This window comes from Saccopteryx bilineata, chromosome 2 (genome assembly GCF_036850765.1).
Source record: "Saccopteryx bilineata isolate mSacBil1 chromosome 2, mSacBil1_pri_phased_curated, whole genome shotgun sequence".
In the NCBI taxonomy this organism is placed as follows: domain Eukaryota; kingdom Metazoa; phylum Chordata; class Mammalia; order Chiroptera; family Emballonuridae; genus Saccopteryx; species Saccopteryx bilineata.
In genome coordinates this window covers 341251395-341274606 of record NC_089491.1, presented here as the reverse complement: position 1 = coordinate 341274606, position 23212 = coordinate 341251395, and the positions used below count along the sequence as shown (strand labels likewise).

Genomic DNA, 23212 nt, shown 5'->3' with positions numbered 1-23212 from the left:
CACATTCACTGATTGATTCTTGTATGTGTCCTGACTGGGGATCAAACCCTCAACCTTGGCATATTGGGACAATGCTCTAATCAACTGAACTATCTGGCCAGGGTCCGAATTTACTTTTAAGCATTTTAATTTTTGTTGCAAATGGAGCTACAAGCCATTTAATTTTGTGTACTCTAATGTCACTGGAATATAAGAGACAAATGAAAAGAAATTATTGACCACATCTACTCCATTCCTAATTCATTGAGGCCTAAACCAAAATGAATCAAGCTCTCCAACCAGGGCTAGGTAGTGCTTCTTGGCTGTATACTTACCTGGATTCTCTCCCAGCTAAGATCATCTGGAAAATGCCCACACAGGCACCCCTCTTGCCTTCCCAATATTCAGGGTTAGGATCCAACCTCTCTAGAACATCAAAGGCTTTGGCCGAATAGTAAAACTGGCCCATCTGAATAAAAGAAAGAATTGTAGTAATACTATGATCACAAGATTATACAAAATGAAACTAAACATCGAGATACTATGAAACAGAATTGTATAAAATGAGTACATGAATAATGACATTTCAATTAGCTAATCAGATAAATTTAAATTCCTTACTGAAGCAAGAAAAAGAAAAATCAGTTTGGATTCAGTTTAAATCAGCTTACTTTCATTTAGTTTTCAACAATATAACATTTTTTTCTACATATTAGTCAAGTTATTCTATAATCAACACATCTGTCATTTCTTCTAATCATCTTCTCATCTTGAGGACACACTCTGACCACTGTGATCTTAACTGAGTGTTTTTTCTCAATACACTGTCATTTTATGCTAATTTGATCACGTTCAACCCAAGAGGATGGTCTTTTCCTGAGCTTGTCTACATTCTCACTGTGCCCAGATATACGTATATTGAATACTCCTTTAAAATAGTGGTTTTCAACCTTTTTACATTTGGCGATTGGTGAAAATAGAATTATTTGGGGGACTGCTAAGGCAGAAATCACCCTGAGCATGAACGAATTCTACTAAGATCATTGGGTCTGAAATCTTCATACAACTTTAGGGTGCTTAATTCTTTCATGGACTGGCACAGAATTTCTGGTAGACCGGTCCATGGACTGATGGTAAATCTTTAAAACATTTATTTTGACTGATGTCTTTCCCAAGTATAATACAAATTTCCTTGGCCTTGTAGAATGCGCTGAATACCATTCAATTTGTGTGTGTGTGTGCATTAAATTTTGCTTAGATGAGTTTTCTAGAGTGGTAATCATAAACGTACAGTGTTACCAGTTTCACTGAAGGCTTCAAATGGCTGAGCAACCCTCTACTCAGTGTGGTTTTAGTTACTTCTCCATTCCTGTAGCTATGGTCAGAAACATTGGTCAATTTCCTTAAGATTTCTATTGCATTATTATCATAGCTTTTTCCTCTACTTCATAGGGAGAACACAACTGTCTTTCCTTCAGTTCAAATTGTACCTTCATTCATCCTTCTCTCTTTTCTTAGTCACAGGAAGAAGTGTTCTTATTCCTTTTCAAGTTTAATCCTTCTTACTATGTTCTCTTAAGCATTGTTGGGGGTAAAATAACACACACAGAGGATGGTGCATGCAATATAAAGGTACAGTTTAATGTCTGATTATAAGGTGGATACAAGTGTAACCACCACCCAAGTCAAGAAAGGAAACATTGACAGCAAAACAGAGCTCTCTGTGTCACTTCCAGACCTCACCCTTCTTTCCCTCCAGAAGTAACTACTATTCCAACCTTCATGGGCATCAGTCCTTTGACTTTCTTTATAATCACTAATGTATATTATCTTTAGATAATATAATTGAGTTTTGCCTCTCAGAATTTTATCTAGAGTGTGTCTGTAAAGTCATGGTGCACTTTTGACCCGTCACAGGAAAGCAACAAAAGACGATAGAAATGTGAAATCTGCACCAAATAAAAGGAAAAGTCTCCCAGTTTCATACCTATTCAGTGCAGTTCAATGTGGGCTCACGCACAGATTTTTTAGGGCTCCTTAGATAGCTATCCCATATAGCCTCCAGACTCATCACTGACTGATGGCCTACCAGAACAGGGTTTCTCCACCAAACTGCCAGTTTCCTTCAACTGCTTATCCCACCGAGTAATGTTATTCCTATGTGGTGACACTTTGTTATAAACACGCCAATATTCACGTTGCACTTTGGTCATGGATTCGAATTTAGCAAGACACAGAACACACTGAACTTTCCTCTGTACCGTCCACATCTCGACTGGCATGGCCATGGGCTGCTCCGCTGTATACATGGTGTTATGTCATCATCTGCGCATGTGCACATGCTGCCACATCATCCTACAGAAACTGGGAGGGTTTTCCCTTTACTTGGTGCTTGGTGCAGATTTCACATTTCTCTCGCTTTTTGTTGCTTTCCTGTGACCGGTCAAAAGTGCACCATGACTTTACGGACACACTGTACATGTAATAATACTGTAAACATTCTTTTGTGTCTTTTATATGTTTATAAGATTTATCTATATTGCTGGATATAGCTCTAGTTGATGTATTTTTTTTAATTTTAAAATTTTGACCTATAGATTTATAGGAAGTTGAAAAGGTAGTGAGGAGAGGTCTCATGTACCTTTTACCTCATTCCCCACCACCTTACAGCTTACATAACATCAGTACAATATCACAATAACAAAACCAGGAAGTGTACATTGCTATAATGTAGGTGTAGTTCTGTCATTTTATTTATTTAATTAATTAATTATTTTTTTGTATTTTTCTGAAGTTGGAAATGGGGAGGTAGTCAGACAGACTCCCGCATGCGCCCGACCGGGATCCACTCGGCATGCCTACCAGGGGGCGATGCTCTGCCCATCTGAGGCGTTGCTCTGTTGCAACCAGAGCCATTCTAGCACCTGAGGCAGAGGCCATAGAGCCATCCTCAGCGCCTGGACCAACTTTGCTCCAATGGAGCCTTGGCTGCAGGAGGGGAAGAGAGAGACAGAGAGGAAGGAGAGTGCGAGGGGTGGAGAAGCAGATGGGCGCTTCTCCTGTGTGTCCTGGCCAGGAATCGAACCCGGGACTCCTGCATGCCACGCTGATGCTCTATCACTGAGCCAACCGGCCAGGGCTAGTTCTGTCATTTTAACAAATATGCAGATTCATATAACCAACACCACTATCAAGATACACACCTGTTCCATCTCAGGGAGATGTTTGTGGAGATGGAACAGGTGTGTATCTGGATAGTGGTGTGGTTAGATTCATTATATGTGCTGCCCCATTATAGTTACATGCATTCCCCTCCCTGCTCAACATCCTAACCTCTGGCAATCACTAATTAGTTCTATAAATCTATAATTTTCTTTTTTTAAAGATTTTATTTATTAACTTTAGAGAGGAAAGAGAGAGAGAGAAGGGGGATAGGAGCAGAAAACATCAACTCCCATATGTGCCTTGACCAGGCAAGCCTAAGGTTTCAAACCTGCAACCTCAGCGTTCCAGGTTGATGCTTTATCCCCTGCACCACCACAAGTCAGGCTAAAGCTATAATTTTCAAGAATGTTATATATATAAAAAACATAGCAGTCTGGGACTCTTTGAGACAGGCATCTTTCATTTAGCAAAATGTCATTGTTTTTCCAAGTTACTGCATGTATCAATGGTAGTTCCTGTTATATAACCCTGCAAAAAGCAGGAGGGACCTCACCCAAGGTTTGGTTTGAATGTCAAGAATGATGATGCCATGCATACACCGAGAGGGAATGGGAGGTTTTTTACTCATGTAATTGAGGTCTCTGGGGCAAGTCAGGCAGGTCTCTCAAGCAGGTCCAATATGGCTGAGAGAGCAGGCATTTGTGAATAGGTATTTACATCAATATTGGTTTTCATTTCCTGGGGAAAAAAACAGCCTAACTAAGCCCTGACCAGAGAGCTCGGTCCTGAAGCAGAGAAGTTGCTGGTTTGATCCCGGCCCCCAGTCGGGGGCTATACAGGAACAGATAGGTGTTGCTGTCTCTATCTCACTCTCTACCTTTCTCTCCAAAATCAATTATATAAAAAAAAAAAGCCTAACTATATTGTGGTATATATTTTTTCTGTCCTTTAATTTTCAACCCACTTACATCATAATATTTGAATGGAGTTTCTTATAGAGAGTTGTGTCATGGTTTTCTTTAATCTACTCTGTAGAATCTGTCCTTTAATTGTTGTATTTAGGCCACTTACATTTAATACAACTATTGATATGTTAGCACTTAATTCTGCCTTTTTTCCTATGTCCTTTGTTTTTCGTAGACAAGGACATCTCGTACACGTCTCTGCACCTTGCAGCTGGAGAAAAACATCACTGTATAACCTGCACAGAGGACAAGAAAGCCTATGCGTGACCTCTGTAGTCTTCACCTAAATATATGTTTCCTATTGTTCCTGAATTGTAAAAAATCTTAGTTATAACTTTATGTTGAGTTGTCTGAGTTCTTTAAGTGAATCACTGAAGTAGTGGGTAGTTGTGGGACCACTGAGACACTAAGTAATGCCAAATTGTTTTTCAAAGTCATTATCTTCCTTTGATCTTAACCCCACTTCCTCTCATCTTCACTAGGGCCTTATTCTATCAAAAATGCCCCATTCGCTCTTTTTTTTAAAAGATTTTATTTATTCATTTTAGAGAGAACAGAGAGAGAGAAGGCGAGGAACAAGAAGCATCACCTCCCATATACACCTTGACCAGGCAAACCCAGGGTTTTGAACCAGCAACCTCAGCATTCCAGGTTGACACTTTATCCACTGCACCACCATAGGCCAGGCCTCTTGAATCTTTAATCTCTCTGTTCAATGCCTGCTCTTTCTCTAGCTAAAGATACGTTCTTGTTCCCTATTCTAAAAGAAAAAAGAAGTCTCACTCCAACAGGGTAGCTCAGTTTGGTAGAGCACCAACCCAATACGCCAAGTGCAGGTTCAATCCCCAGTTGGGGCACATAGGGAATTAACCAATGGGTGCTTAATTGAGCTGATAAACAAATTGACTTTTCCCTCTCTCTGCTCTCTCCCTTCCTCTCTCTAAAATCAATCAATAAATAAACATTCAGAAAAAAAAAATTTTCCCTCCACCTGTAAAAATAAATTCCTCCCCCAAGATTCCTAACCTTGTTTCCCCTTTTAAGTTAGCATCATGTTTTTCTCCTTATCCTCAGGATTAATTTTTAATTTTTTATTGTTTTAGGTGTTTAAAAAGTGTTTTTTATAATTTATGGATTCCAGAGAGAGGAGAGAGAGAAACACTGATCTGCTGTTCCATCCATCCATGCATTCCTTGGTTGACTCCTGCACATGCTCCAACTGGGGATCGAACCCACAACCCTGGAGTATCGGGATGACACTCCAAACAACTGAGCTCCCGGCCAGAGTGAGCATTAATTTTTTAAAGACTATAGTTGACAGTACAGCCACTGCATCTGCTTTCTAACTTGATTCTCTTCTCAACCCACTACTATTTTCCCAGGCCTCATGCAACTCCGTCTACTTGCAGATTTGACATTCTCCCTCCTTGGCTTTGAATAAAATAGGAACAGAGGAAAAAGCAATGGAAAGCACTCTGTCATTCTCCTGGTTTCTTTCTTTTATTTTTTTTTCTGATTTTTGTCCTTCCTTTCTGTTCATCTTCATCATCACAGACTCTTCTTTCTATTTTTGTCTCATAAACACCTGGTTCCTCATTCCACTCCCTGGTTCCTCTTTCTCTCCCATGCTCGGTGGCTGCTGCTGCTGCTCCGGTAACCACCACCATGGTTGCTGTTAACTCGAAAACTACGTCGCTCATCCTGACCTCACACGTGACCTCCTGAACTCCCGAACTCCAGGCTCTCCCTGATAGTTTCCCATGTGTAATCTCTCCGCCTGGGAGCCCCCCACACACTTCAGATTCATTATATCTAAAATTGAACTAAAAGCTTTTCATTTTTAAAAAGCTCCTCCCTGCCTTTCCTACTACTTATACACACAGAGGCATGCACACGCGCGCGCGCGCGCGCATATACACACACATACACACAGTCAAACCTTACTCAATGACTGCTTTTTCATTTTATTTTTCTGGTTCATTTGTCTTTCCTGTCCAGTATTTGCATATTAGTATTCCCCAAGGTTTGCTTTACAACCATCTAATTTTCTCACTTTACTTTCCTATCTGGGCAGTCTCACTGTTTTTCAGGGTTTCAATTAGTGAAATGTTGATGATGTCTCCAAATCTATGTCTCTGGCTATCAGAGGACCACTTTCTTGAGCTTCAAATCCAAATCTCCAACTACCAGATGGATCTTTGTACCTGGATGCTATCTAAAGAGCAACAGCCTTTAGAATTCTGAAACCTCCTTGCTTATTATTTTATATAAACCTAAAAAACCCTGAAACACTGTCTATCTCTGAGTTCAGCTCATTTGTCAAAGAGATGATGTTTCTGATATCACCATGCAAATCCTCTCACCGATGGCCCTTTAGTCTCCAGGACACATTGCCCTAATCCTTAGCCAAGGCAGCATGTGACACTGAGCTTCCACTCCCTTTCCCCTCAACCAGGCTCACCTTGTAGCAGTCATTAGCAATGAGCTGTAAGAGGCTGAAGGACTCGCTGGAGGTTTCCGTCTTGAGGTAAAGTTCCCAGGCTAGTCTCGGTTTCTTATTCATTATATCTATAAAAAGGAACAAAGATTGTGTTTTTTAAATGTCCAAGAAATACACTCCTGCATCTTGCTGTTCTATTGATTAGGTTCTATGTTTCAAATATACAAAGTAATGGTAAACAGCTCTTCCATGGAAAACTTGCAATGTGGGCATTCATCTGGCTCCCCATCTGAATTGTACCATACTTAAAATTTGTGTTTGAGTGAGGAGTCAGATAATTAGATTGGGTTGACTGCTAGTAGTTCCCACTTAGGTCATTGCTTGGAAGAGGACACTCACTTCTACTCATGTGCTGTCTGCCTCACTTAGAATATTTTTTCCAGCAACTTTACTCAGGGAACATTTGAAACCCAAGTGAACAAACAGAAGGAGCAAGAAAAGACAGTAAAAATAGAGAGAAACAGATAGAGACTATAAGTTAAATAATATATAAAAGTCATGTTTTTTTGCGCTGGTGGGATAGCTTGGTTGGTTAGAGCATCGTCCTGGTGCACAGAGGTTGTCGGTTTAATCCCAGGTCAGGGAACATATGGAAACAGATCCATGCTCCTGTCTCTTTCTCTCCCTTCCTCTCTCTCTGAAATCAATAAATAAAAATACTGAATAATAAAAAGAAATTACGTTTTTGACATTTTGCCCCATTTAAGGCCTGCCTCATAGTGAAAAGGTAAAATGAGCATAACAATATCATTTCACCAAAAGCGCTACAAACTGAGACTATGGAGACTTCTCTCAGGACTGTACATGCTAGGTCAGTGCTATTTGGTAGAACTAATCACAGGGTAAGCATCTATGTATATATGGCCACCCTAACTGACCAGCATTTATAACACAATTTCGGTGTTCACTTATTTATAGAACAAAATACGAAACAAAATTAGAAAATGATCAGCTCAATTTCCATCTAGAAGATTATTCAGCAAAGAAGGAAAACAGGATTACTCTGTAATATTTAAAAGAAGACTTCACAGAACAGTCATGGGGATGTAAAGTACAGCACAGGAAACAGAGTCAATAGTATTGTAGTAACTACATACAGTGTCAGATGTGTACTAGATTTATTGGGGTGATAACTTATAGTAAGTTCTATAATGACTAATCGCTGCATCATACACCTAAAACTAATAGAATATTGTATGTCAACTGTAATTGAAAAATTTTAAAATATTTAAATAATAATAATAAATAAAAAGACTCACAGCACCGAGCTAACCAACTGAGGTAAATGTAATCATTTTTCAACTTTTCACTTTGGATTAAAAGGAAAACCTGCAAGAGGAGGAAAGAAGGGAATAAGCATGTAGATAGTTGTGCAGTAATAACATTCATATCAGCTTCTCTCATGTTAATGATTAACATAACCTTAAAGATGACCAAATTCGCCTGACCTGTGGTGGCGCAGTGGATAAAATGTCGACCTGGAAATGCTGAGGTCGCCAGTTCGAAACCCTGGGCTTGCCTGGTCAAGGCACATATGGGAGTTGATGCTTCCAGCACCTCCCCACCTTCTCTCTCTGTCTCTCTCTCCTCTCTCTCTGTCTCTCTCTCTCCTCTCTCTCTCTCCGTCTCTGTCTTTCTCTCCCTTTCTCTCTCTTCTCTAAAATGAATTAAAAAAAATTAAAAAAAAAAAAGATGACCAAATTCTACACAGGCTGCTAAGAAAGGCAAAGACAAAGTTGTGAGGATTTTAACACACTTCTCTCAGTTACTGATGTCACAAGCTGACAGAAGGTTAGTAAGGATATAGAAGAATTGAACAGAACAATTAACTGCACAATACACATTATTTTCAAGACCACATGACTATGCTACTGGACAATTTTAAAGGACTGGTGTTATACAGCCCACAGTCTATGATCACAATACAATTAAGTTGAAAATCAGAATAAAATGACCTGAAAAGGATAACACGTTTGAAAATCATGAAACACATTTAAAATAACTCAATGTTTTCAGTAGATACTATGACCTTTCTACAACATCAGAGTGTGGTTAACGTTTTCACTGATCAGAATGAAATTTCTGGCAACCAGTCCATGGACCGGTGGTTGAAAAACAATCAAATAACTCACAGCCAAAGAAGAAAACATAACAGAATTGAATAATACGTTGAATAACAAAATTCAATTGAATAATTCAACTGAATTATTTTGAAGGATTTAGACAAATCACTCTTTGAAGTTATAAGTCAAGGTCATACTTAACGTTAGAGAAAAGAGATTGACTCAATAGGGGCTGACGGGGTTTCTAGGGTTTTCAATTATTTAGATTCTAATTATGTGCCTGACCAGGCGGTGGTGCAGTGGGAAAAGCGTCAGACTGGGATGCGGAAGACCCAGGTTCACGACCCCGAGGTCGCCAGCTTGAGCGCGGGCTCATCTGGTTTGAGCAAAAAGCTCACCAGCTTGGACCCAAGGTCGCTGGCTCAAGCAAGGGGTCACTTGGTCTGCTGAAGGCCCATGGTCAAGGCACATATGAGAAAGCAATCAATGAACAACTAAGGTGTTGCAACGCGCAATGAAAACTAATGATTGATGCTTCCCATCTCTCCTTTCCTGTCTCTGTCTCTGTCTATCCCTCTCTCTGACTCTCTTTCTCTGACTCTGTAAAAGGAAAAAAATAAAAAATAAAAATATAATTAAATAAATTAGATTCTAATTATGTGAGTCTGTTCACCTGAAAATATCCATCAAGCTATATATAAATACTTTGATTTGTATACTTTTCTCCATGGATGTTATGCTTCTATAAAATGTATCAAAGAGAAAGAAAAACGTTATTGTGGTTATAACAACCATGTGTCTATTCACATTGTACTTTTTAAAGTAACCTGACACTTTTAATAATCCTCTACCCTTGAACATTTTATTTTAGTGAGAAAAAGATAACAATGGTTTTAGACAATCATTCAAATGCTTTCCAAAGCAGGTACCCACCTCTTCACCCTCAGCGGTGTTGCCTGTTGCAGCTTTGGCTTGGGCATAATTAAAGTTAAAGATGTCATCATTAAAGAAGTAACCCTGAAAAACATCCCGAGACCAGGTCATACTGAGCATTAACATACAAAATACAAAAACATCAGTCATACCAGATAAACACAAAAATAAGCTTAAGAAATTAGCTGGTGCCGCTAATAACATCATCTCTAAGAGTGTCTTTCTCTGACACTTTCTATACAGTATTTTGTATACAGAATCATCTAGAAAATTCTACACTGACCTTAAATGAGTTGAGGTAAATCAAGACATCATCAAATTGCTTAAGCAGGAAGAAACAGGAAGCCATGCACTGCCTCCCTGCGATTGTATCTGAAATGGAATGGGAAAAGATATCGTGTGTAGTCATGAAACTAAAAGGTGCCTTCAGCTGAAATTTTAGTTATTTTATACTTTAGTGATAGGAATGTGTTCCAAGACAACTTTTTAGATTCTGAAATTATAGATTTTGTTCAGTGGACAAAACCTTAGCATAATGAAGATCACAGTACTTCAAAGTAACCGATAATTACTCTCCGTGTTAACTCTCAGTCCAAAATGAAAACAAACCCTGTAGGCTACAGTATTCTCCAGATTTTTTCCCAAGGCTTTGATTGGTCTCTTTCATTACTTGTCCAAGTCAACCTAGCATGCTCAACCTCAAACAGAGAAGAGATTTGCCATGAAACCATCTGATCCTGATTCTGACCCAACTTTTTTTTTTAATAGTTATTTTATTGATTTGAGAGAGAGAGGAAGGGAGAGAGAGAGACAGGAACATGGATCTGTTCCTCTTTGTGCCCAGGCTGGGAATTGAACTAGCAATCTCTGCACTTCGAGACAATGCTCTAACCAACAAAGCTACCTAGCCAGGGCCTAACCCAACTTTTTGTCTGATATCACATTGCTATTTGAGGTGGAGGATGGTGAGTATAACCCTCACACTGGCCACTGCACTCCCAATCCTCCTCATTCTGTTTCTGTTCAGTATTTTCCCCCTTAGCAACTCATCACAGTCACTTATACTATATAACCTATTTATATTTTATATTTATAGTCTGTCACACTAGGCTGTATGCTCCACAAGGGAAGGGGAATATGTTAGTTTTGTTTACTGATATCTCAATAGATTTGTGTTGTATGAATGAATGAACTGGGGAAAGGAAATATTATTCAATAAATGGTTTTAGTGAAACATTAAAAAAATATATCCAGGCGTGATAAAAATATTTAACAACCATTTTAGCATGAACAAACATTATCATCAGAGCAGATGCTGACCACCTGACCTGTGGTGGCGCAGTGGATAAAGCATCCACCTGGAATGCTGAGGTCACCAGTTTTGAAACCCTGGGCTTGCCCAGTCAAGGCACAGATGAGAAGCAACTACTATGATTGATGCTTCCTGCTCCTCTCCCACCTTTTCTCTCTCTCTCCCTCTCCCTCTCTGTTCTCTCTAAAATTAATAAATAAAATCTTTTTAAAAAAAAAGGGGTGTTAAAAAAAAAGGAATTGATTCTGGCCATAGACAAGTGGCACAGACAGTCATATCAGTTCATACTGGCTACTGGCCTTCTTTATAGCTCTTTCTCAGAGCTCACGCTGAATCCTGACTGATGAAATCAACACTGCAAAGCCACAAAACCACCTGTGGGAAATATAGGTGAACAGTATATAACCGCAAGGTAAGAAAGCACTAAGCTTGATGTAAGAAATCATTACATCATAATACCCATGTAAGAAATCATTATGGAAAAGATAAACTTAATCAAATAAGCTTTAAATATTTTATGTAAGAAAAAATATGATAAGCAAAGTTAAAAGTCAAATGACCCGCTAGGAAAAATACCTGTATCATGAGAAAAGTTTAATACATGCAGAACTCTTGAAAAATCAACAAAAGTTAACATTTCATATAAAAAACAATCAAATTTTAAAGCTCTCATGAACTAAAGAACACATTTATTTTCCTCTCTTTCTACAGTCTCTCATCCCACTCCAGCTGAGATGTTGTGAAGAGCTAATTCCAATCTTCTCTCCTGTGTTTGACTTCCCATTTTATAATGGGAAACCTAACAGATGCATCTCTGGACAGAGAATAGAACTTCACCAGTCAATACATGACCAGCTCCAATTGTGAATCATGCTCCTGGGTACAGAGTTCAGACATACCGCATTCACTCGCTGATCCTCCCACCAGCTGAAAGAACTGTTGGGCAATTTTCATGTGGTCCCTCTGAAAAGCAAAGCAGAGAGCTGATCTAGAGGAATAAGCTGCAAATAATTGTATTGGTATTATACTTTATGGTTTTAATATATTTGTCAGGATTTAACATATCCCATTGTTTTAAATCCTCCCCAAGACAAAACTAGCTCTAATTAGCATAAGCATCTAGAAAATGATAACCTTGAAACTAAATTAAAACCTACTCTAAGTCAAATAGAAGAAAAATATCCATCCCCAAGTTCTGACCTAAAAGTACCTTCATTAAATGAACTCCTTCATTCAACAAATATTCATTGCTCTTTTACCATGTATCAGAACTTGCAGTAGGATTATGGTTATAACAAGGAGTATTTATTAAATAAAGTCATTCACTTATTCAATAACTACTTACTGCCTGTTCATTAAATGAGCTGCTGTGAAGTGAGTTGGAGATGAGATTTATTTATGGATCACTTTGTTCCAAAAAGAACTTTCTATTCTTATTTAGAATATTAGAATTCCAAAGAATAAAAGAATTATTATTCTTTTTAGAATTTTTTTTTTTTCATTTTTCTGAAGCTGGAAACGGGGAGAGACAGTCAGACAGACTCCCGCATGCGCCCGACCGGGATCCACCCGGCACGCCCACCAGGGGCGATGCTCTGCCCACCAGGGGGCGATGCTCTGCCCATCCTGGGCCTCGCCATATTGCGACCAGAGCCACTCTAGCGCCTGAGGCAGAGGCCACAGAGCCATCCCCAGCGCCCGGGCCATCTTTGCTCCAATGGAGCCTTGGCTGCGGGAGGGGAAGAGAGAGACAGAGAGGAAAGCGCGGTGGAGGGGTGGAGAAGCAAATGGGCGCTTCTCCTGTGTGCCCTGGCCGGGAATCGAACCCGGGTGCTCCACACGCTAGGCCGACGCTCTACCGCTGAGCCAACTGGCCAGGGCTCTTTTTAGAATATTAGATGAGTAATATTTAGATGAAGAAGAGCTTAATCTTAGACACAGTTTTCATGTTTATAAAAAGCTTTCCCACAGAAACAATTTTTCCACATTACATGTGCCAAAATTATAGCTCAGAAGTATGCAATGTTAAAAAAAAAAAGTCACTGAAAATAAGAATGAAGCTGGGCAATGACCTGTTGTTATTAGAGATACATATTGCTTGAAAATTGGGCTCTTTTTAAACAAAGCAACAATTCTTAGCATTGAACCCTTTATTTTTCTCTCTTTAATACAAATTCCTTCTACAATGGAATCTTGATTGGGGGATATGGAGAAAGGAGGGACCACAGAAGAGCCTATTTGTAAGCTTATCACTGGTTGAACTTTGACATTTGTTTTCATTTTTTGCCCCATCACTACATAACTTTGCAAACTACAGATTTCCAGTGATTTCATACTCACTGAACCCATTTCCTGGCCAAGGGCTGCATTGACCACTCCTTTGAGGATATAATCCTGGAAACATGGAAAAACACTGGTTGACTTAAAAGGAATGTGGGGCTATTAAATATCTTTCAAGTTAATTAATTGCATCAACTCAATACTTTATACATATATATATACTATCAAGCCTGACCAGGCGGTGGCGCAGTGGATAGAGCATTGGACTGGGATGCTGAGGACCCAGGTTCGAGACCCCGAGGTCGCTAGCTTGAGTGCAGACTCATCTGGTTTGAGCAAAAGCTCACCAGCTTGAGCCCAAGGTCACTGGCTCAAGCAAGGGGTCACTTGGTCTGCTGAAGGCCCGCGGTCAAGGCACATATAAGAAAGCAATCAATGAACAACTAAGGCGTCGCAATGCGCAATGAAAAACTAATGATTGATGCTTCTCATCTCTCCGTTCCTATCTGTTTGTCCCTGTCTATCCCTCTCTCTGTCTCTGTAAAAAAATTTTAAAAAACGGGGGGGGGGGCACCCAGAGTCATTGTTCTCTGGTCTATCCCTGGCCTGAATGAAAGAATTAAGAGATTTTTCATTTGGTTTCCAGAAAGCAAGTGTCCATATGACAGAACTCACGGTATTTGCAAATTCTCAATCTTCAGCAGAGACAAGTGGCAACTTCTAAGAGTTAAGTTGTTTTTTGTGTTTTTTTGTATTTTTCCAAAGTGAGAAGCGGGGGGGTGGGGGCAGACAGACAAGACTCCCGCATATGCCTGACTGGGATCCACCTGGCATTCCTACCAGGGGGAAATGCTCAGCCCATCTAGGGCATTGCTCCATGCAACTGGAGCCATTCTAGCATGAGATGGAAGACATGGAGCCATCCTCAGTGCCTGGGCCAACTTTGCTCCAATGGAGCCTTGGCTGCGGGAGAGATAGAGCAAAAGGAGAGGGAGAAGGGTGGAGAAGCAGATGGTCCCTTCTCCTGTGTGCCCTGGCTGGGAATCAAATCTGGGACTTTCACACGCCAGGCTGACACTCAACCACTGAGCCAACCAGCCAGGGCCTAAGGGTTAAGTTTTGTTTCATTTCAATATAATGGAGACAAATTAACAGTAAAATGTTTCTGTAGTAATTTTTTTTAAATATTTTTAAAAAATTTTATTTATTTATTACAGAGACAGAGAGTGAGTCAGAGAGAGGGATAGACAGGGACAGACAGACAGGAACGGAGAGAGATGAGAAGCATCAATCATTAGTTTTTCATTGCGTGTTGCAACACCTTAGTTGTTCATTGATTGCTTTCTCATATGTGCCTTGACCTCGGGCCTTCAGCAGACCGAGTAACCCCTTGCTGAAGCCAGCGACCTTGGGTTCAAGCTGGTGGGCTTTTCCTCAAACCAGATGAGCCTGCGCTCAGGCTGGCAACCTTGGGGTCTCGAACCCGGGTCCTCTGCATCCCAGTCCGACGCTCTATCCACTGCGCCACCACCTGGTCAGGCTTATGTAGTAATTTTTATCACCTTGTTGGCCAATGCCATTCTCTGTGACCATTTCATATGCAGTATTTCCCCTTTCCGATGATGTAATAACCTTCCTTTGCTAGTGAGCCTTTCTTTTTTTTTTCTTTTTTTTTTTTCACAGAGACAAGAGAGAGAGAGTCAGAGAGAGGGATAGATAAGGACAGACAGACAGGAACAGAGAGAGATGAGAAGCATCAATCATTAGTTTTTTGTTGCAACACCTTAGTTGTTCACTGATTGCTTTCTCATATGTGCCTTGACCGTGGGCCTTCAGCAGACCAAGTAACCCCTTGCTTGAGCCATCAACCTTGGCTCCAAGCTGGTGAGCTTTGTGCTCAAACCAGATGAGCCCACGCTCAAACTAGCGACCTCGGGGTCTTGAATCTGGGTCTTCCGCATCCCAGTCCGATGCTCTATCCACTGCGCCACCGCCTGGTCAGGCCGTGAGCCTTTCTTTAAAAAATAAAAAAGGAGGGGAGCGAGTCGTCTGGTTTCCATTTTTAAAGCATTCTCTTTTGGAGCCCTAGGGCCTCACCTATATCCTTTTCAGACTTGGATCTATTCTTTGACAGATACCCTCCTTAGCAGCTTCATCAATTGTGATGTAGGTGCTCTTTTCATTTAAAAATTCTCATTAAGCCTGACCAGGCGGTGGCGCAGTGGAGAGAGCGTCGGACTGGGATGCGGAGGACCCAGGTTCGAGACCCCGAGGTCACCAGCTTGAGCGTGTGCTCATCTGATTTGAGCAAAAGCCCACCAGCCTGAACCCAAGGTCGCTGGCTCCAGCAAGGGGCTACTCGGTCTGCTGAAGGCCCGCAGTCAAGGCACATATGAGAAAGCAATCAATGAACAACTAAGGTGTTGAAACATGCAATGAAAAAACTAATGATTGATGCTTCTTATCTCTCTGTTCCTGGCTGTCTGTCCCTGTCTATTCCTCTCTCTGACTCACTCTCTGTCTCTGTAAAAAAAAAAAAAAAAAAAAAAAAAATTCTCATTAAACCTGGGTCCTCCGCGTCTCAGTCCAACACTCTATCCACTGCGCCAACGCCTGGTCAGGCAAAGCAGGAATCTTCTTGAATATGCTTTCCAGCCACTGTTCCAAAGTTCCATTTTAATCAGAACTTGATTAATAAAAATATAACACATTCTCAATTACCTGAGGAGTAGTAGGTTCCAGATCCTTAATTAAGTTATAAGCTTCTTGTACATCATCTGAAATACAAAAAAATGAGAAGCTATACTGGTCTACATTTCAGCAAACTCTTCTAAAACAGTCCCCGAAAAGTAAGATCCTTCAGTACTCAAATATTCATGAGAAACATGACCTATATATTTTTTTTACAGTGACAGAGAGAGAGAGAGAGAGGGATAGATAGAGACAGACAGACAGGAACGAAGAGAGATGAGAAATATCCATCATTAGTTTTTTGTTGTGACACCTTAGTTGTTCATTGATTGCTTTCTCATATGTGCCTTGACCATGGGGCTGCAGCAGACCAAATAACCCAGGGGTCAGGAACCTTTTTGGCTGACAGAGCCATGAACACCAAATATTTTAAAATGTAATTCTGTGAGAGCCATACAACGACCTGTGTACGTTACACATTATCCAATAAAAATTTAGTGTCCCGGAGGACAGCTGTGATTGACTCCAGCCACCTGCAACCATGAATATGAATGGATTGTAATACATGAGAATGTTTTATATTTTTAACATTATTATTATTTTTATTAAAGATTTGTCTGCAAACCAGATGCAGCCATCAAAAAAGCCACATCTGGCTTGCGAGCCATAGGTTCCTGACCCCTGGAGTAACCCCTTGCTTGAGCCAGCGACCTTGGGTCCAAGCTGGTGAGCTTTGCTCAAACCAGATGAGCCCTTGCTCAAGCTGGCAACCTCGGGGTCTTGAACCTGGGTCCTCCGCATCCTAGTCCAATGCTCTATCCACTGTGCCACTGCCTGGTCAGGCAAAAACATGACCTATTTTATCCATCCTCTAATTCCCTGTGAAGTTAAATGTTGAGTGTTTATCCTAATGATAACCAATATCCTTACGAAATCCATATCTAAATGAAATACCTAAAAAAGTGTTCAAGCAAAGAATATGGATTGAGTATTACATACCAACGACATTAGTATTATCTAAGAAAAAGTTATTTTTTTTTTAATTTTTTACTTTTATTAATTTTTAGAGAGGAGAGAGAATGAGAGAGAGAGAGAGAAGGGGGAGGGAGGAGCAGGAAGCATCAACTCTCATATGTGCCTTGACCAGGCAAGCCCAGGGTTTTGAACCTGCGACCTCAGCATTCCAGGTTGACGCTTTATCCACTGTGCCACCACAGGTCAGGCAAAAAAGTTATTTAAAAAAAATTTTTTGGCCCTGGCCGGTTGGCTCAGCGGTAGAGCATCGGCCTAGCGTGCAGAGGACCCGGGTTCAATTCCCGGCCAGGGCACATAGGAGAAGCGCCCATTTGCTTCTTCACCCCTCCACCGCGCCTTCCTCTCTGTCTCTCTCTTCCCCTCCCGCAGCCAAGGCTCCATTGGAGCAAAGATGGCCCGGGCGCTGGGGATGGCTCTGTGGCCTCTGCCCCAGGCGCTAGAGTGGCTCTGGTCGCAACATGGCGACACCCAGGAGGGTCGCAACATGGCGACGCCCAGGATGGGCAGAGCATCGCCCCCTGGTGGGCAGAGCGTCGCCCCATGGTGGGTGTGCCGGGTGGATCCCGGTCGGGCGCATGCGGGAGTCTGTCTGACTGTCTCTCCCTGTTTCCAGCTTCAGAAAAATGCAAAAAAAAAAAAAAGTTTTTTTTTCAGCCCTGTCCGGATAGCCTGGTTAGTTAAGAGTATCACCCTGATATGCAGAGTTTTCTGGTTTGATCCCCAATCAAGGCACATACAGAAACAGATCGATGCTTCTGTCTCTTTCTTTCTCAAATCAATCAATAAAAAATATTTTAAATATTTTTTTCAATAGCAAAAAAAGAGAGATATATACAGGGGTGGGCAAAAGTAGCTTAAATTACCAGCCATCATTACCTAAAAGATAAATCATAAGTAAGGATATTAAGTAGTAACAATAATAAGAAATAATTCAAATGAATAATATAATAATAAATAATGCAAAAATAAACTGTTTTGTATATTCACAACTGTAACCCTACTTTTGCCCATCTCTGTATTAAGTAAGCATGTAGGAGTGAAATTACATGGAATTTGGGATTTGCTTCCAAAAATTTCAGCAAAAAGAAAAAGGGAGAGGGAGGATAGATGGAAAAAAAATTGTTAATGTCTTGAAAACTACTGAATCTGGGATGAATATTTGTGTGTCCATACTAGTGACTGTTTCTGTTTAAAAATTTTTAAATGAAAATTCATTTATACAATACATAAGTGTGTCTGTAATTCTTGTCCAAAGGTGTATTTCTTTGTGCTTATTTATCACATCTTAGCGAGCACTGTTTAAAAGTTCATATTCTTATTTTAATAAACAAATTTTCTTCAATGAGGAATATGCTGTGTGGTTGGTTTCTACTAGGCACCTAAAAAGGCCCATGCTGTTAATCTGAGGCCAGTGATGGAGCCACCACAATGCGTGGTTGCTACTACCCTGTACTTATAACTGTCAGATAAAAGACTGCTTCAGGCACATGTCGAACAGGTTTAACCTTCCTTAGAGGCAATAAACATCACATTCTCTTTGAATCATAATATTTCTCATAAGAAACCAGGGTACAGAAAAACAGAAAGGCAGACAATTAGAGCAAATAAAAAAGCAGTTAATGATTTAAAAAAAATTTAAGATGTGGCTATACACTATACATTGGGGACCCCTAGAAAAAAAGAAAGAACTGTCAGGAGGGGGAAGGGAAAAAATGTTAAAACTGAAATAGAATGGGAAAAGAATAAAGGAGAGAAAAACAAGACGAAAATAGAAAAACAGAATGAGGGAGAAGGTTGGAAGCAACAGAGGAGGAACCAAAGGCTAAAGAGTAAAGACACAAAAAATAAGCACCAGTAAGTTTGCTCTGTGTTATGAACCTGTTGCCAATATATCTGGAAGTAATATGGATTTTATTGTTGTTGTTGTTGTTTTTTTACAGAGACAGAGAGAGAGTCAGAGAGAGGGATAGATAGGGACAGACAGACAGGAATGGAGAGAGATGAGAAGCATCAATCATCAGTTTTTTGTTGCGACACCTTAGTTGTTCATTGATTGCTTTCTCATATGTGCCTTGACCGTGGGCCTTCAGCAGACCAAGTGACCCCTTGCTCGAGCCAGTGACATTGGGTCCAAGCTGGTGAGCTTTACTCAAACCAGATGAGCCCAGGCTCAAGCTGGTGACCTCGGGGTCTCGAACCTGGGTCCTCCGCATCCCAGTCCGATGCTCTATCCTCTGCGCCACCGCCTGGTCAGGCAGTAATATGGATTTTAAAAAGCTAAGCAAATAGTTCAATTAGAGCAGGGGTCGGGAACCTATGGCTTGCGAGCCAGATGTGGCTCTTTTGATGGCTGCATCTGGCTCGCAGACAAATCTTTAATAAAAAAAAATAATGTTGGCCCTGGCTGGTTGGCTCAGTGGTAGAGCGTCTGCCTGGCGTGCAGAAGTCCCGGGTTCAATTCCCGGCCAGGGCACACAGGAGAAGCGCCCATCTGCTTCTCCACCCCTCCCCCTCTCCTTCCTCTCTGTCTCTCTCTTCCCCTCCCGCAGTTGAGGCTCCATTGGAGCAAAGATGGCCCGGGCGCTGAGGATGGCTCCTTGGCCTCTGCCCCAGGCGCTAGAGTGGCTCTGGTCGCAACAGAGCGACGCCCCGGAGGGGCAGAGCATCACCCCTGGTGGGCAGAGCGTCGCCCCTGGTGGGCGTGCCGGGTGGATTCCGGTCGGGCACATGCGGGAGTCTGTCTGACTGTCTCTCCCCGTTTCCAGCTTCAGAAAAATACAAAAATAAAAATTAAAAAGTCAAAAATATGAAACATTCTCATGTATTACAATCCATTAATTTTCTACCGCTCATGTTCATGGTTGAGAGTGGCTGGAGCCAATCACAGCTGTCCTCCGGGACAACACCAAATTTTTATTGGATAATGTGTAATGTACACGGGTCATTTTATGGCTCTCACATAATTACATTTTAAAATATGTGGCGTTCATGGCTCTCTCAGCCAAAAAGGTTCCCGACCCCTGAATTAGAGGTTAAATGTTTTAAGATATATCTTTATAAGCAAGGTCAGGAGAATGTTTTCTTACCTTGACGTAGGTAGTAAATGACTAAGTTTAGCTTAGCTTCAGGAATGACATCAACTAGGGGTGGCAAAACCTGCAAAGCTCCTTCACCTCCCCGGAAAACAACCTAGAGACAGAGAGTCTGTGTTATTATGGCAGTAAGTACGATACACGTATTGGTGTAAATGTTTCAGGAGCTGTACTTACAACTAGGTACGTGATACCCAGCTAAAATAGCTCTGGGAATCAGTTGATACCTTCAGAACTTTATCATGCACTGAATGTATTATTGCCTAATTCTTCCTGTGCTTCTATTTCTCTTCTTTCCCCTATTCTCTGATTTTGATTGTTGTATTATATTTAAATATTTCATTTTTTAACCCTATCTAAAACCGACCTCCACTGTCAGTTTTAATACTCTTACTTTTATTCATAGCACTTATCACTTCATTTCACATTTTTTTTATCTGTTTATCTGTTATACCTACCAGCACATAAACTCCACATGACAAGGAACTTTGCATTTACTGGGAATTCCCAACCCCTAGAACTGTAACTAGCATAGTTACAGTTATTCTTTAAAAGAATAAATAATATATTTTTGAAGCTCTCTATATACACATGATCTCGACCTCACAGAAAAAGTAATTACCTAAATTATACTAAGTATAAAAAATAGAGTAAATGAATTACATATATTTCCTTTTCATAAAAACTTTAGAAAACTCTTAAAGTACACAATTATTAATGAACCTTTTTTCTAGACAGATAATCTACATCAAAAATCTCATGAAGGCCCTGGCCGGTTGGCTCAGTGGTAGAGCGTCGGCCTGGCATGCGGAAGTCCCGGGTTTGATTCCCAGCCAGGGCACACAGGAGAGGCGCCCATCTGCTTCTCCACCCCTCCCCCTCTCCTTCCTCTCTGTCTCTCTCTTCCCCTCCCGCAGCGAGGCTCCATTGGAGCAAAGATGGCCCGGGCGCTGGGGATGGCTCCTTGGTCTCTGCCCCAGGTGCTGGAGTGGCTCTGGAGTGGCTCTGGTCGCGACAGAGCGACGCCCTGGAGGGGCACAGCATCGCCCCCTGGTGGGCAGAGCGTCCGCCTCCTGGTGGGCGTGCCGGGTGGATCCCGATCGGGTACATGCAGGAGTCTGTCTGACTGTCTCTCCCCGTTTCCAGCTTCAGAAAAATACAAAAAAAAAATAAAAGAATCTCATGAAGGAATTTATATGACCATTTCTGAACCTGCTTTCTCGTCTCTAAATGGCATTAGTAATGTATACCTTTCAGGTATACATTAATGAGTTAAAGTGGGCTAAATGTGTGGCAGATAGTAGGTAATATTAGCACCTACTATATGCCTGTTATTATAATAAGCACCAAGGTTGCAGCTGAAACAAGTCACTCCCCTGTCACTACACAAGCTATATTCAAGTGGGGAGACATCTTCCAAAAACAAACATGTATGTTGCCACATGTTTATATGCCATAAAGAATAGCTAAAACAAAAACAGCATCCACTAAAGGGCAGTTGAGCTCACTATTTTGTTCCCAGAGCCTGGCACAATGTCTGGCATATAGCAAGATGTTTTACAAGTAAAGATACAGAAATTAAGATAATCAGGCATGGCCTGACCAGGCGGTGGCGCAGTAGATAGAGCATCGGACTGGGATGCGGAGGACCAGGTTCGAGACCCCAGGTCACCAGCTTGAGCGCGGGCTCATCTGGTTTGAGCAAAAGCTCACCAGCTTGGACCCAAGGTTGCTGGCTTGAGCAAGGGGTTACCCAGTCTGCTGTAGCCCCACGGTCAAGGCACATATGAGAAAGCAATCAATGAACAACTAAGGTGTCACAATGAAAAAACAGATGATTGATGCTTCTCATCTCTCTCCGTTCCTGTCTGTCTGTCCCTATCTATCCCTCTCTCTGACTCTCTCTCTGTCTCTGTAAAAAAAAAAAAAAAGAGATCATCAGGCATGAACTACCCTTTTTGGTTCCTTCATATCTTAGATCCTGTCTTCTTGATCTTATTCTAACTCTGTCTGAACCTTGTTTATACATTAATTAATGATTCTATCTTCATTAGCCCTGGCCCTATTTCTCACTTTTAAACATACACAAGGGTTTTTGCTGGTTGAAAAGTCTTGCCCTGGTGCCATTGTTCCCTCTGGATAGTACCCTATTTTCCTCCTTTCTTTCCACTTGGATCTACACTGCCTTGCACATCTTTCTAAATGTTAAGTGAGGGGAGCAGAGTTTGCCACTCCAAAATATGCCATTTTAGGGGGGATATTATTTTAAGCTGGTTACCTTTCAGAAACAAAAGACTCAAGAGTATCCTTCTACCTCCCCCTTACATGTGTAAAGGAATTTAAATAGAAAACCTGAGCCAGGAAGGGAGCTGTTGTAGATAAATGTATTTTCATGTGATCTAAGTGAGGCAGACAGAGAAGAACCCAGCAATGCCTGTTTGTTAGACTCTTCCTTGAGTCCCATTGTTCCTGGGTGGCCCAACAATACTTTGTTTACCAAATGTTTGCTCCCTCCCATCTACCTGTGAATTGCTTTGAAGCCAAACCACTACCCTCTTTCTCCTTGGCTCAAGATGCTTATAAGCCTCAATTGCCTAATTTGTCCTTAGGACCCATATTCTTATGAAACCCTTATATGTATACATGTAATACATTTGGTTAGTTTCTCGTATTAATCTGTCTCATGTCAATGTGATTATTAGAAAAACCAGAGAAACTTAGAAGAGTAAAATAAAAATTCCTTTTCTTCCCCCATATATACAGGGTAAGCAGAAGTAGGTTTACAGTTGTAATACCAATAATACAATAATTAATAAATAATAACACAAGAATAAATTTGTGGACTCACAACTGTAAACCTTCTTTTGCCCTCCCTATATATTACTGCCCTCCCAATAGGATTTCCTTGATTGAAGGGCGTGATATCTTAAAACTCATTTTCTCTCTGCCACAGCAAGGAGGAATTCATTTGCAGTAGAGAAATATTTGCTGAGATATCTCCCTTCAATTGTCTTTCTATCTGCTGAGATGTATGAAATGGGGTAGGGCTCAAGTCAGTCAAGATGAGAAACAGTTACCAGATTGTGCCTGATGAGTTCTTTCGCAAATTCAAAGGAAGAAGCGTTGTCCATCAAGCTTTTGAGTTCTGCCTGAAATTGAAAAGGAAAGACTTATGAAATTGACAAGTGTGGCATTCT

General features: G+C 41.0%; 1 protein-coding gene and 1 non-coding gene across 5 annotated transcripts in view; one reads left to right on the top strand and one right to left on the bottom strand.

Moving 5' to 3' along the window:
• IFT56 (intraflagellar transport 56) overlaps positions 1 to 23212 on the bottom strand; it is a 60865-nt gene that overhangs the window by 2407 nt on the left and 35246 nt on the right. For 2 of the 4 annotated variants that reach the window (XM_066262417.1, XM_066262416.1), the window contains exons 8-17: positions 23093 to 23164; positions 20010 to 20112; positions 15919 to 15974; positions 13258 to 13311; positions 11817 to 11880; positions 9889 to 9977; positions 9606 to 9689; positions 7869 to 7938; positions 6571 to 6677; positions 315 to 448 (exon numbers count right to left, since the gene is read on the bottom strand). In XM_066262417.1, coding sequence (XP_066118514.1) covers positions 315 to 448; positions 6571 to 6677; positions 7869 to 7938; positions 9606 to 9689; positions 9889 to 9977; positions 11817 to 11880; positions 13258 to 13311; positions 15919 to 15974; positions 20010 to 20112; positions 23093 to 23164 — 833 coding nt within the window. Of the gene's footprint in view, positions 1 to 314; positions 449 to 6570; positions 6678 to 6702; positions 7247 to 7868; positions 7939 to 9605; positions 9690 to 9888; positions 9978 to 11816; positions 11881 to 13257; positions 13312 to 15918; positions 15975 to 20009; positions 20113 to 23092; positions 23165 to 23212 lie in introns of those variants that run through there. The other 2 variants (XM_066262418.1, XM_066262419.1) reach the window with 2 other exon arrangements.
• On the top strand, positions 19321 to 19396 carry TRNAA-GGC (transfer RNA alanine (anticodon GGC)). Its single transcript has one exon. It is a non-coding gene; the product is annotated as a tRNA-Ala (tRNA).